Genomic DNA, 14,950 nt, shown 5'->3' on the forward strand with positions numbered 1-14,950 from the left:
TTTGGTTTTGATCTCTATATTACAAAAATTAAGAAACGCCTTCCTCAAGAAACAGCTCCTAGGGCTTCCCTGGTGGCGCAGTGGTTGAGAGTCCGCCTGCCGATGCGGGGGACACGGGTTCGTGCCCCGGTCCGGGAGGATCCCACGTGCCGCGGAGCGGCTGGGCCCGTGAGCCGTGGCCGCTGAGCCTGTGCGTCCGGAGCCTGTGCTCCGCAACGGGAGAGGCCACAGCGGTGAGAGGCCCGCGTACTGCAAAAAAAAAAAAAAAAAAGAAACAGTTTCTAAAAACTTAGTCTTACTATAAATTAGCTGCTCCCTTTCTCCGGATGAATTTCAGCATTTTTCTTAACAAGAGTTCATTCATTTTCTGAGTGGAAAAAACCCCGCCGAACCCGCCCCCGCCCAGCATCTGGGGAAGGAGGGAGCGGGCGGGTCAGCAGGGCAGGGCAGGGCGGGGCCGCTGCTACAGGTGCAGCAGCTCCCCACACCTCAAGAGGACGGGCTCAGAGATACAGGAGGCCGACCCGGGCAGGGCCGAGGCCTGCGAGCCTCTGCAGCTGAGCGCCGGGCAAGCGGGTCAACCGGGCAGCGGGCTCAGACGCTCCAAATGTGGACCGCGGCGGGGCGGGGATTGCGGAGGAGGCCGCGGGGGGCGGGGCGGGGATCGCGGGGGGCGGGGATCGCGCAGGGGGCCGCGGGGGCGGGGCGGGAATTGAGGAGGGGGCCACGGGGAGGTGGGGAGGTGGGGCGGGGGGCGGGCGTAGGGACGGGTACCGCTTCCGGCCGGGGTCTCCCAGCCCGCCCGCCCGCTTCCCCGGGGACCTGCTATGGGCGACGCGCGCAGGGACGGTGCCCGGGCGGGGTTGGGGGAGGCAGCTGTCTGTAAACACGCCGGCCCCGCGCCTGCGCCGGGCGCACAGGAAAAGGATCTGGACAGCAAAACCTCAAGGGCCTCTGAGGTTTCCAGCGGGCAATCCGATTCCGCGGCGCCAAGATAAACGGATGTAAACAGAAATCCTTTTCTGTGACACTTAAAGGCCCAAGAGTGAAAGAGCCAGTCTCAAAGTTACTTTCCCCGCAAAGCTGTTCTACCGGATGAAGACCAGAGGCGAGTGCCCCGGGCGGCCCGGCGCCCCAACCCCACTCGGGCCCGGGGTCTCCACAGTCACATGGCCGCGACTTCCCAGAACTGCGCAGGGACACCATCTACGCCCCTTTAGAACCGCCGGCGCCTCCTAACACACAGGCGGCCGCAGCACGTGGAGCTGCTGCACTAACTCAGCCTGCTGGCCACTGTTTTTATTCGAAATGTTACTGGGAATTATATTTATTTTATGAAGACGTCCAGGTACAAATCAAAACATTTTTCTTTCTTAAAAAGCATCGCAAAAAAAAAAAAAAAAAAAAAAGCGTCGATGTGGCTGGATTATGGACTGACCCCAGGCTCTGGTTTCACCAGGCGTGTAAGGGCTCCGAGGCCCACCCGCCTGTCTGGCTCCCAACGGCACGTAAAACACACTTGGCCACTGCTCCTTGCAGCTGCTCTGAGGTGCTCCTGGATAAAGGTGTCAGTGCACACAAGCTTTTTTGTCAGCTTCACTGAGCTATAACTCACACACTACACAATTCACCCGTTTCGAGTGTGCAGTTCAGTGGTTTTTAGTGAGTCCGGAGTTGTGTGACCATCACCTCATTCCACAATATTGTCGTCACCCCAGAAAGAAACTCCGTGACAGCGAGCAGCCCACCCCCTTGAACCCCCCGGACCCTGGCAGCCTGTTTTCTTTCTCTTGAGGATTTGCCTATTCGGGACATTTCATATCAACAGAATCACACGACGTGTGGGGTCTCTGGGAACCGGCTGCTTTCACTTTGCATCATGTTTTCAAGGGTCATCCGTGTTGTACCAGGTGTCGGTGCTTCATTCTGTTTTATGCCGGAATAACCCTCCACCCCGTGGCTGTAACACATTTTCTCTCCACTCAGCAGCTGAGGGACACGTGAGCTGTTTCCACTTTGGGGGCTGCTATGAATAACACTGCCATGAACCCTTGTGGATGAGTTTCCACGGAGACCTCACGACCCAGGGAGCTGCTGGGCGGTTAAGGTAACCCTTTAACATTTTGAGGACCTGCCAGACTGTATTCCAAAGCGGCTGCTTCATTTTACTACACAAAATTTTTTATCTATGCATAAATTATACACATGTAAGTAAGTGCAAGAGCATTTTCATAGCACAACTTCATCGTGAACTCCAGTGGAGCCCTCATGTTTTAGATTACTTTCAAGGTACATGTCTGAAAGAACAAGGAGATGACGTGTTAAATTTCGGGTTTGAGAACAGAGCTATTGCTGGAAACCTGAAAAGAACTAAAGAAAAAAAAATCTGTCTCGTAAATCCCTAAGGACTAAGTGAAATAACACACGTTCAGCGGCTGAGCGCAGGGCCTGGCATACAGCGGGTCTCCGTCACTCACTGCTCCTCCTTGGCCTCTGGCGATGTTGGAGAGATTCACTGAGGGAGGAAACGAAGCCCGAGGAGGCTGCAGGGACCTGCCCCCCCCCCACCCCGTTCTCCCACCAACTGGAGATGTGGCCAGAACCAGAATTCAGGTCCCTGAACTTTCTCTCCATAAGAGAAACGTGCCCGCCGGCTCACTGGTTCGGGAGGAAACTGACTCCAAGCAACTCAATGCAAATGACTGGACACATCAAGGCAGAAAAACAAAAGGCAAAAGTGAAACCGATGGTGATGCCATGATTAACCCTCTGTGCTTCTAAGTGCAAAACCCTTAAAGGTGCAAAACCAGGGACCACGAGCCTGGCTGGTCAGCCAGAGGGGAGACCTGGTAAGACTCAGGGACGGAAAGCTCGAGCTCTGCTGGGAAGTGCTTCTCGGAGTGTGGTTCCCAGGGGCACCCCAGGACCCCGAGACCACTTCAGGGGGCGTGTGAGGCCGAAACTGGCTTCGGGGCGACACCGAGACACGCTCTGCCTCTTCCACGGGCTGACGTCTGACGATGCCCAGTCCGCGGGGGCAGGCGCAGCGCGTGGCTGGAGCCGAGGCACCAGCACCAAATGCACTGGTGGTCGCGGCCTCGCCAGGGCCGCACGTACCAATAAGGAAAAGGCCGGCTTTGCTTTAAAATGCCCTTAATGAAGCGGTAAACTATTTTAAAGTTTATTAAATCTTGATCCTCGAGTCCACGTCTTTCGACATGTTTTATGACAAAAGGGGAAGAAGGCACAGGACCCATGTTGTCGCAAAAGTACCCTGAGAGGGGACAGCTCACCAGTCCCCTCCCCAGTCTCTGGCTACACACTTCGCCCTCAGACCTGCCCCCAGCGACCCTCTCGGTATAACACGCCAAGGATGAGAAAGTTCGAGGACTTCCCTTTCTTCAAAATCTAGATTAATTTCTAAAACTTTGCAAAAGATTTCTACAAATACAGTTTAGAAAAACCTAGTCCACCAAATCCTGGTATACAAATATTCCTTTTAAATAGTTTCACTGTCTTTAAAAACTGATACCTAAGCTTGTTTTAAAAGACGCTGGTATATAAAATTTCAGACTGGAAAAGTGACCAATTAAGTAGTGATTCTTCACTTTATAAAAGAATTCTCCAAAGAGTTTATTTAAGTCCTCAGGTCCCTTGATGCACTTAAAATAGTTTCAAAATTTCCATCCGTGGGCAATTTTCCAGAAACATACTTGATACTGTACGAAACACAGAACACCCATGTCACTTTCCTCTTTCTCGGCCGCGTTCTCAAGCACGGGGCCCCGGCTTCCGCAGAGGCCACCGCGTGAGGGGGTCAGGCCACTCACCTGATGGTGCCAGTCGGGGAGGGGACGGGGCTGACCAGGCCCCGGAGGTCCGGCTCCGGGATGTGGATCTTCAGTGGGGAGATCTGCGGGTAGAGCGGCCTGAGCGGGGACGCCGGGGCCTCCTCCTGATGGTACAGCGACGTGAACTGGATCTTTATAGCCGTGCTGGGGAAGCGGAAGGTGCACCTGCAGCGGGAGGGGAGCGGGACGTTAGGTCCAGCGGGGAGAGTGTCCTGGCGTGTGTAGGCCGCCCCCCGTCACCAGCCAGGGCGCTCTCCGACCACGCCACGCGCGCACACGTGCCCAAACTTGCGCCCGAACCGGGCCACCTCCGCTTCCCTCGGGACAGGCTGGCGAGGGCACCGGGCTCCCCCCACCACGCGTGCAACAGCAAGACCTCCAGCCCGGACGAGCCCCCTGGTGTCCCCTCCCACACGGGCTCCAGACGGCCAGCCGGCTTCCTGTCCGCCACGCTTGCCACGTGGATGCAGCACCTCGCAGAGAACGCTCCTTGGGAAACCGAAACGCCACGGTCACCTCCAGGGCAGCTTTTTAACGGCAGATGCCCGTCACCCAGAAGATGGAAAGCGAGCCCTGCCTGGGAAAAGCGGCAGCGCCACCTGCAGAGGCGCCGGCGGGGGGCTCGGAGAAGCGCCTGGAACCCGAGGGAACCGGCTGCCTTCACCGTCCGTTCTGGCCTCACGAGCCCCGAGCCTCGTCGCCTCTACTGGCAGGGTACCGCCCGCCCCAGGCCACCGCAGACCCCAGTCCCTCCCTCTGTGCGCACAGGAACCCAGGGCTCATCCCCCTCCCACAAACTCTGACCCGTAGAGCGGGGCACTGCTTGTCAAGCACACCTTCTGATGTCTCAACTGACCGGTTATCCGCAAGTTGCTCACTGCGGTTAGCAGGCGCAGGGTGCACGCCGAAAAGTCCCCGATATCTGGTCCAGTCGATTCAATTCAATTCACCGTCTAAGCAGCCAGTTACCTCCCACCCACACAGCAAGCACTGCTTCAATCCAATTCCCTTTCCTCTTAGTAAAACAACTTTGAAGAAACGAGACTGAAGAACAGGCTCTGGGACATGGCAGGTGGTGACCTGGCACGTCAGCATCCAACGGGGGTGCTCGCGAGCCTTCCGCCGGGGAGACCCACCTCTCAGGAAATGACTCAGCAGTACAAGCATCTACTCTGAGAGCCCCTGCCTGCATCTCACAGAGAAAAATCAGGAACTCCAGCTGGCCTCACCGGCCAGTACACACTCTTCCAGAGACACCAAGCAGAGGGCGGCTGCATGTGGCTGTCCAGGCAGAGCCCTGCAGCAGGCAGTGACGCACCAAGGCACTGGGACCCGCGGCTACCAGGCTTGTATTTCCAAACCTAAAAGCAGAACAAAGGGATCTCGATACTGTTCCAACAGAAGCTGTTTTCCTGTCTGACGCTGTTTTGATTCTGGGAAATTCAGCCTAAACACCAAAATGTTAGGGATGAGGGTGGGAGGTCTGCGATGGACGGCGACACCATCCCTGTGGTTCTGCTTACAGGGCCGCCCCAGGCTACTCAAAAATCGCCTGCCACCTCCTCCTCGTAAGCCAGTTAAGGCAATGTGTGCTGTCCTTTCCACCTTCTTTAGTTCCCCCACCACCCAATGGAAATTTCCTCCGCCGGTATTTTGGCTAGAAAGTGACATCACACATTTGCCGAAGATGCTTTCCGAGGCCGCGGGTCTCTCCAGACCCGGAGGCTGGTCAGCTTTTGTAAGTCAGAGTCAACGTGCATCCTCACCAAGTCCGAGATGGGCCCGGTGTCCCTGAGCCTGGGAACGGGCTGAGGGCTCCACACAGGTGAGCAGAGCGCGGCTGAGGTGAGCTCCACCTGTGAAGGACAGGGCTGCCATGAACAGCGGGGGTGTCTGTGCACGCACGCGCGCACGCGCACGCACGCACACGCACACACGCATGCGCACCTGCTCCCCCAGCGCTAGGCAGGAAGGCAGTGATGTTGACAAACAGTTAAAAAAGAGTTTCTGCGTCCCTTTACCATTTGTCTCTTCCTTCAACTGCTGCAAAGCAACAAAACAAGCTACGAGTTACTCTGCCAGAGGCACGTGGAGTTCTGCCTTCCTGCATAGTACAAGTCCCTGCGTTAACATGAGATCAGACTACAACCTCGAGATCACGTTACAACTACAACCGTCAGTACCAACTAGAAAGAGGTTGTGGCTTCTGGCCTCTGACAGAGGTCCCAAGACAGGCGGGGAATCTTAGAAAGTGGGGTTTAGGGTGAAGATGAGAAAAGGCACGAGATCCGGAGAGAAGAGCTCTGGGCCGGGGTCGGTGCCTGCCTGGCTCTGGGCTGAGGAGGCAGATGCCGGGGGGCATCGTCAGGCCCCCTGCCCTCTGCTTCCCAGCCTGACTTCTGCTGTGGGACCACCTGCTGTAAGCCCTCTGCAGCCCTGGATGCTCTGAGCAGGAGAGATCACCTCCAAGACGCTTTCCAGTTCAAATCCAAGACGCCAGACAGACAGTACCTGCACACAGACCGGGGTTTCAGTGAAACAAAGCACAGCGTTTTAGAGGTCAGGGATTCGGGCATGTCATCAGTGGCAAAATCTACTGCCATCCGTAACTGATAGCAGCAGGACAGTCTCCTACTGGAACGGTGATTTTCCAACTAAGGTTTAACCATAAACATTTTCACATTAGTTACTGCAACAGCTATTTCAAAAGCATCTCCTGACTCACTCTTCCAAAAATTATCCTGAGGCAGCTGATCTCCTACCCAGGAGGAGGAGGAGAAAATACCAGGAAGCTGCTTAATTTTAAACAGATGCCTCCCCGGGGTGCCCACCGAGTTTGCCAACTGTTACTTCTCTCCCTGGAACATTTTCGTTCTGGTTTAGGGCCCTAGCTGGAGCTTTAATGAGCGCGTTCTGCAATCAGAGCTTCTCTCCCGAAGGTGCTCCACACCCAGGCTGGACCCACGCGCACTCTGCCCATGCGTCGGGGTTCCTGCCGAAAGCGGGGATGCGCGCTGGAAACCACCGCCCACCAGCCCGAGGGAGGCTCCGTGCAAGCACCCGAGTTCTGCACAGAATTCTCGCCCTGCTTTGCAGAGGTGATGCAAACGCCCAACCGTCGTTGGCTGTGGCAGCAGCTGCACGATTCCCCGGGTCTCCTGAAAACACTGGCCTGGACAATCCAAGTGGGTTCTTCGTGCAGCGTATGAGCCGCACCCGATCGAGCTGTTTTAATCTTGTCTTATAAATTTACTTATTTATTTTTGGCTGCGCTGGGTCTCCGTCGCGGCGCGTGGGCTTCTCACTGCAGTGGAATCAAGCTGTTTTTTAAAACGCTCTGGCCCTGAAGCCCCTACGCCCGGGCCCGCTCTAGTCTGGGAGCGTCCAGAAGCCTGGGCTCCTGGAAGTTGGGCCAAACTGGTATTGCCTCGGTTCCCTGTGAAGCTGCCCTGTTCAGCATCAGGTCAGAGATCCCTGCATGAAGGCTGGTCTGGCCCCGCTCGGCCACTAATGAGCCGCAGGGACTCGGGCTGTCACCCACCTTCATTCCCACCTCGTCCTTAGGGAGGAAGCCTCCCACCGGCCTCACCAACAGGACGTTGTCAGAAAAGAAACATAATTTCCCTGTCATCGTTCAGTCCTCACGGAGAGGACACGGACCACCTGTGTCCCCGGGACGGGAGAGGGCGCCACCTTGGCCACCCAGGGGCTGCAGCCCCAAAAGGCACCTCCGGGGAAAAACAAGGACCCTGGACAAGTAAATGTGACACAAAAGAAAACTTCACAAGGAAGGCCGGGTGACAGGCTTGAAAACATCTCCCGGAAAAGACGAAGAAAATACAAGGAAACTTTGGAGGCTCAGGCCAGGAGGGAGAGTCACTCTGCAAAGGATGCCCCTCCTCAGGCAGCGACGGGGAGGGCGGCCAGGGACCCTGCTTCGTGGCCGGCACAGAACTGCCGCTGGCCAGGAGTCGCCAGGCCCGTCACACAGTTTGGAATACCGGGTGCTGCCTCGTCAGAGGGCAAGGATACGAGCGCTGCAGGCTAGAAATCTGGTCACCTTCCCTGTGCCGGGTCCAGCGGTGCCCCGAGATACCCGAGGGCGGAGCCTGTGTGGCCAGGATGCAGGATGCCACAAGCTGCAGGGGGACCACGGGGACCAGCGCCCGGGGCGGGAAACGATGCCGCCGAGCCTGCAGCCTCAGTGGCCTCAAAGGAGCCACGACTCGGGTGGGACAGGCAGAGAGGCCCCAGCCCAACGGCAGAAAAGGCCAGAGCGGGGTTTTCAAGAGTGGAACCCGCCCCCGGAGACCCTGGCTTTGCATCTGACCTGCGGATGTGACGGAGACAACGTGCTCGGAGATTCCGGAGCCGGAGCAGCCCCAACCTGGCCTGCGAGGAGGCGTGACCATCCCTCCCCGACCTGCCCGGCCCGGGGCGCCGCCAGGAAGCACGGCAGCGTCGTCTCCGGAGCACCTCGGAGGGGGCCGGGGAGGCGGGCCCCCCGGAACCTGCCCCTGTGGGGAGTGCCTTCGAGAGCAGCGCGGCTGTGAGCAGTCAGTGTGCGTCCCACTCCTCCCTTTTCCAGCCCGGAGCGGGGCCGCCCTCCTCTGAGTCTCCTCGGCACGGCGCTTCACAGATCCACCACGCGGGGCGCCCCAACGCGGGGACGCACACGTAACAGAGACCCTGGACCTCCGCGATGCGGTCACCAGGTGGGACTTGGGCCGCCTCCCCTGACAACGGGGATGAGTGGCTTTTACGTCAGAAGAAGGGTCACAAACAGGTGGGCGTCCTAAAGGGCAGACTACGGTAGAGACGGCTACTCCCCTGGACGTGCACCCTCTTCTGCGACACTGAACTCGTTTCAGCTGAACACACGGCTGCCCGACTAAGGACAACGCTTCTCTGCCTCCTGTGCAACCACGAGACTGTGCTGGTTAGCGGCACGCGATGGTTCGTGCCCTCAAGAGGAAGAGAGCGTCTTCTTCACTTCTTCCCTTCCTATGGCCAGAACGTGGGTGCGATGGCAGGAGCTGGAGCAGCCGTAGTGGGCCACAAAACGGGCACTGGGTAACAGAGCAACAGAACAGAAAGAGGCTGGAGCTGCCGTATCAGATTACACTGGGACTGTTATACGCAAAAGAAATCCACCTCCCTTGCTATCCTGACCTCCGTTACAAAAACCAAACCTCCGTTCTAATTCTAAACAGCTAACGAGCTCCCTGTGAGGAACAGCTGAATGAACCACAGTGCACATTCATGGAGGAGTATCATGCAGCCATTTGAAAGGACGCCTTCCAGGACTGTTTGTCTCTGGGCAAATCTCTTAATGCATCTGATCTGTTCTCCTCATCAGGAAAATTGGGGTATTTATGGTGTGTACTGTGTAGGGGTCTCGTGTGAGTATCAAATGAAATAAGCAAAGTAGTTAGAAGCTCACACAGTACCTAACAGGTAATAAGCACTCACTAAAACGGGCCCATGGAGGAACATTAAAAATGCCGATGACACGATGACAAGTGCAAACAGCAGAGACTAAACGGTCCAGCGTTGCGGCTAAAGGCCTGGGATTTGAAATCCGACAGACCTGGTTTGAGAATGGGCCGCTGGGACGCTGTGGGGGACCTGGGGCGAGTGGCTGAATCTAAGGCCCCTCCCTGGTAAACCAGAGACAGACAGGCAGGCCTGGTGCAGCAGGAGCCCTGGGGCAGGCGAGGCCGGCACAGCAAGCGGCCGTGACACTGGCTTTGGTCATTCTTGCAGGACAAGGATGAGAAGGAGGAGTGAAAACATCCCCGGGGTAAGAGTGCTATTGCCGGAGACCTCGAGTCCTTCAGAATGTTTTCTAAATGTTGTAACCGTGTCCTTTAAGAAGTGAAAGACTCAAGAATACGGGGGAAAAGCTGTTACACATTTGATGACCAGTGTGTTCAAATTTTGAAAATAACCACCGCCTGGTAGGGGAAAAATGGTCAGGCCTGGGGGCCAGCTGACAGCCAGCGGCCCCGGCCTCCCCCGCCGGGTGTTCTAGGCCAGCAGGCGGCGTTTCCGGTGGGCCCCGGACAACCAGCAACCCTCATTTACAGAAGGTCTGCAACTGGCATAGCAGGGGCTCTGAGTTTTGTAAGAACTGCAAAGAACAATAAGACAGTTCAGGAAATGGTTTTGAAAAACCTTTTACATATACAATCCCCAAATCAAAGCATTCTGATCATCTTAAGTGTTTTTAACCCAAAATATCTATTTCTATTAAAAACATAATACATTTTGCTAGAACATCTTTAAAAAACAAAACCCAAACACAGAACCGAGCGGAGGAGGCTGGAGGCTGCAGAGGCCATAGTTCACGGCTGTGCTGGGAGCCGTGCTGGGAGCTGGCGAGGGGTGAGTACGTGATCCAAACACAAGCTCCAGCCAGGAACAGGGAAGGAAGCAAAGAGCCCAGGCCCCCGGAAGGCGGAAGGCGGGGCGGCGGCCGTCCTGACCAGGCAGCAGCTCCGCAGGGTCCCAGACACACCAGAGAAACCTCCAGTCATCCTACTCCAAAACAACTGACGAGTGCTGGTGTATTGCGAAGCCCTCGCCCCTCCTCCTCGAACCGAGGCTCCCCTCAGACACAGAGGGTCCCAGCAGAGCCACGCAGGGTCGGGCACCGTGGGGAGGAAGCCGAGCCATCTGCCCAGGGACGCTCTTATCCCTCAGTGGGGAGGCGTCAGGTTTAAGACAAGCAAACAAAAAATGGCTGTGAAAGTCGAGCTCCCAAGCTTTACAGTTTGGAAAATCAAATGGGGCAGCAGAAAGTCCAATATATCTGAAAAAGCAAATACCTTCCAGATTTGCCTGAAAAGCACCAAAGGTTCTCCAGCTGGGTAAATGGAGGAACTACAAGGGTCAGAATTCCGCTTCAAATGCGCTGGCTTCCTACGGTTCACCGCCCGCTGAACGGGCACTGCACGGGGACATCCTGCGCTGCGTGGCTCAAGTGTGGACCACAAGGCCGGGCTCTCCGGGGACGGAGCTTCAGACACAGCACTGCCGCTGGGATGGACACGGCGACAGCAGAGCTCGCGGGCGACGGGCTGCCCCCAAGCACAGGGCCTGGCCTCGTACCAGCAGGCTCCCGTTCTTCAAGAGTCTGTCCCCAAAGGCCGGCCCCTGTACGGAGCCCGCCTCAAGGGCCCCTGCTCACCCCGCCGGGCTTCCCGGACCACGGGCTCCCCGAGGGAAGTGTCACCTCTGCCGCCGCCTGTCCCCTCCGTGCCGCGCACACCCACGCCGGTGCACGCGGTCTCCCTGTGTAACAGAGTCTATCGGGAAGCACAGGCGGGTGGGAGGCAGCGGAGCGACCCCTTCCGCGTGGGAGAGGCGCCCCGGAGGGTGTCGGCTGAACCCCAGCGGCCAGAGCGCGGGGAAACGATCCGACTTCTCTGACCCTGGGTTAACCGTGCAAGGACACTGACAACATGCCTTCTCTGTGCTTAGTAGAATCACCCAGCCAGAGACTCGGAGGACAGCCGGCACCCCTCCATCTCCCACGGAGGGCAGGGGCCGCTGATTTCACCGCTCAAATCCACGTCCACAGTTTTTACGGAGAGAGACTCGTGTGACAACGGGAGCGTCTGCTGGCAGCCCGACCACCGTCCGGGGCTGCGGACCCTCCACGTGCAGAGCCCGGCCGGCCACCAGGTCAAGTGCCGCTGAGGGTGGGGGTGGGGGTACTGGAGTGGTCTGTGCAGTGACCAACGCTGGCCCGTTCCGACACTAACCTGATCTGAAGTCAGATGCCAAGATTATCTCCGCATTACACACAGCTTCTCCCTCCCGAGGACGGGGTGTCTAAGCAGGAACATGAAGACCCAGGAAAGAGCCAGGTGGGACGCAACAAGGACTAGCACGAAATAAGCAACAACTGCATTTACACTTAAAAATTCCACCCAGAGAGCAGCAGTAACGCGCCTCGGCGGCTCAGGGACCAGCCCCTCCTGTGAGAGGACGCGGGGGTGCATGAGGAACCTGAGACTGGTCGCCGCTGTCAGCCGCCGGGGCGCCGACACGTCCAGTTACCCAATCTGCAAAACCGCGAGTCTGCTGCCTGAACCTCAGTCAACGTGAAATTCAATAATATAACATAATACAACACGGTGTAATGATACTAGTAATTAAGAAGTAGCACTGGCTATTATTTATTACACGTGCCAGGAACCCAAGCACTGAGCAGGTTAAGTATATCGACTAACCAGAATATTCCACCTCTCTGGACACTTGAGATATATTCAAACACGTGTATGTTAAGGACGTTACGGGAAGGGCTCTGTGCTATCACAGCGCCTATAAATCTGAGGGGCAGAAAGAAAAGGCTCCAGGACAGGGCGGCCGTTGCGCTGGGGGGGGTGTGTGTGTGGAGAAACAAGAAGGCAGCAGAAGTCTGCTCTGCACGTTTATTTTCTGGGTCCTGGCAAGGCGCGAGTTCAACTCTGTTAAACTTGGCCAAGGAAACGCTTCAGAAGCTGAAGGCAGAGCCCAGGAGGCGCTGCCAGGAAGGTGTGGCCCCCACCACCGCCACTGCCCACGTGAGGGTGCGGGGGGGGGCGGGGGGGGCGGGGGGAGCGCGTCCTTCCTGAGCGGACCGTTCCGGGCAAACCCGTGGGCCTCCTACCCAGGCATTACCGCCCAAACCAAGACCTTCCTTCCGATACCAGCCTCGGAGAGACAGCAAAGCTCGAGAGGGAACCCCAAACACAAACCTCGGCTCCACCTCCAAAGAGAGCAAACAGCCTTTGCCGTTAAGGAAAAAGAAGAGAACAAAGTCCCATTTGTGGGAACAACAGGAACCGCGTGTGACTGCCTCCAGCCGGGCTCGGCTCCCCTCCTAATTTGGGAAATCCGACCGGCACCCTCGGAAACCGGACGGAGCGGCCCTGCACAGAGGCTGGGGGGGGTGCGGGCGGCTCCCCTGCCCCCCACCCCCCACCACCGCACGGGGCGTCCAGCCCATTTCCCCGAAGAACCGAAACCGTGAAAGCTGCCGAAGCGCCCAGGGAGGTATCACAGTCGACAGAGGTGGAGAAAACCTTGCCGCCTGCCGGGGCCGAGGGAGGCGGAAGCGCGCCGCCCTCACCCTCGTGCCCAGGGCAGCCCTGCTGACGTCGACCCACGGCTCCCCTGTGTCCTCCCCGATGGGCCCGGCCAGGGGAGAACGGGGCGGGGCTCCGAGGGCCTCGCTGCAGGGGGGCTGGGGGTGTTCCCCCAGGGCAGCTCCCACACCCAAAGGCAGCCGGGCTTCACGGGCGGGGCCCATCACGGGGCCGCTGGGGGAAGGCTGGTGAGCGGAGTCCCGCGGGGGGCAGGTGCGGGGCGAAGGGGTGCGCGAGGGCAGGCACCGCCCCAAACCCACTTCCACCCCATCCCCTCTCCTGGGTGCCCACATCCCCGGCGTCCCCTGCCGGGGGGTGACTCACAGAAAGTGATGCGGTGGCAGAAAGACCTTGGAGGGCAGACAGACCCCTCCCCGGGGGTATCACCGCCCGGTGTCCCTTCCTCCCACTGCTCGCCTGGAGGGAAATGTGACGACCGGCATGCCAGCAACCACCGTGCGCAAGGAGATGGCCCTGCAATGGAAGCCCCGGGCCAGGAACGGGGGACAGAGAAATGGAGGCAGCCTTGATGGGAGCTGGGCCCAGAGCCCGGCCCACCTGCGGTCTGTGTCCCACCCACGGCCGCGTGATTCCTCTGTCCTTCACACGTTTTGGATGAATCAAAACTGTACGGCTTCAGAAAGGAAACTAAGCCAGAGCGCTCCACTGAAGGATAAACCAACCACGGGCCGCCCTCTGCCCAGCCGGGCACCGGGCGGGGCTGCTACAGCACCATCGCCATCACCCACACAGACTGAGAACCCAGCACACCAAGGGCCTCGACAAACGCAGAAGCAGGAAGTGCAGGGCACGTAAGTTTCTTCAAAACGAATGATAACAATTTTGCACAGCAGCTGCTTGGAAGATGAACTGCTTGCTGTTCGTGCTGCGCCGCGGTGATCCTGCCCCGCGACCAGGAGCCGGATGTATGGGCACCGGGCGGGCGGCTGGGCCCGAAGGCCAGTGCGGTACCGGTCACTTTGGGGTGGAGCAGCCCGACGTCCTGCACCGGCTCTGTCCCAAGACAGAGCCCTCCCCGCCCACTATGAGGGAACCAGGGCGTCGAAAGAGGACGCTTTATATTCAGGATCACGACGCTGCCAGATGGGGTGCTGGGACCTGAACCTCTCGTCCGGATGGCATCGTCTGGGGGGTGCCCCACCTGTCCCCGCCTCTGGGGGTTCTTCACGCAGAGACCCCGACAGAGAGCTCTGCACAAGGGGCTTCTGGACCCAAACCAAAGGGAGAAAGGAGAAGCGGAGGTGTGCCAGAGCTGAGCGCTGGGGCCAGGGGCCTGTGGCCAAGGAGGGATAGGAGCCCCCAAAGCAGGCCAGTCAAGTTTCCATAACTTCCTTGTGAATCAGGTCTTTGAGGGAGGCCCCTGAGAACCTCCGGTGCCGTAACGAGCGAACCCCAGGCCGTCAGCTGCCCACACGACACTGAGTGTGCCCACGGCCAGCACCGTGGCCCTGCTCTCAGCACGGTCACCGCTGGGGGCTCCAGATGTCCCCTGGCCAAGATTTCAGGGAAAACCTACTCACAGAGCACTCCCTTCCCTAAGGAAGTACCGCCAACGAACGTCAGAGGCTACAGTGGGAACCCGGCACAGCTTCCAAGGGTTACTAGAACCGCACACCTTGGACAGTCCCTGCAGCAGGGACACTGGGAAGGACAGAGGACGCAGACCGCAGCCCCACCTCGTGGGGGTCTGTCTTCGGGCAGCAACGGAGGCGACATCAAATGTTCACTCGGACACATACACCTCCGAAACGACCAAGCCCCAGGCCCAGGGCCTAACCCAGGTCACCTCTCCCACGAGGTCCCTGTCAGCCAGGATGGGGGCGCAGGCGGCAGGGCGGCCACGCGGCTCACAGCTAAAGCTCAGTTCCCCTGGGGCGGGTCGGCGCACGTCCCAGCTCCCGCAGGGGAAAGGGCTGCGTTGCTGTTTAAGAAGCCTAACTC

The 14,950-nt window shown here is 58.3% G+C and overlaps 1 protein-coding gene across 1 annotated transcript in view; it reads right to left on the reverse strand.

Annotated features, from left to right (window-relative positions):
• FOXK1 (forkhead box K1) overlaps positions 1–14,950 on the reverse strand; it is a 60,101-nt gene that overhangs the window by 11,806 nt on the left and 33,345 nt on the right. Inside the window, exon 2 of the mRNA XM_059037348.2 lies at positions 3,831–4,016. Coding sequence (XP_058893331.1) covers positions 3,831–4,016 — 186 coding nt within the window. The remainder of the gene's footprint in view (positions 1–3,830; positions 4,017–14,950) is intronic.

This window comes from Kogia breviceps, chromosome 14, assembly GCF_026419965.1.
Source record: "Kogia breviceps isolate mKogBre1 chromosome 14, mKogBre1 haplotype 1, whole genome shotgun sequence".
Taxonomy (NCBI): domain Eukaryota; kingdom Metazoa; phylum Chordata; class Mammalia; order Artiodactyla; family Physeteridae; genus Kogia; species Kogia breviceps.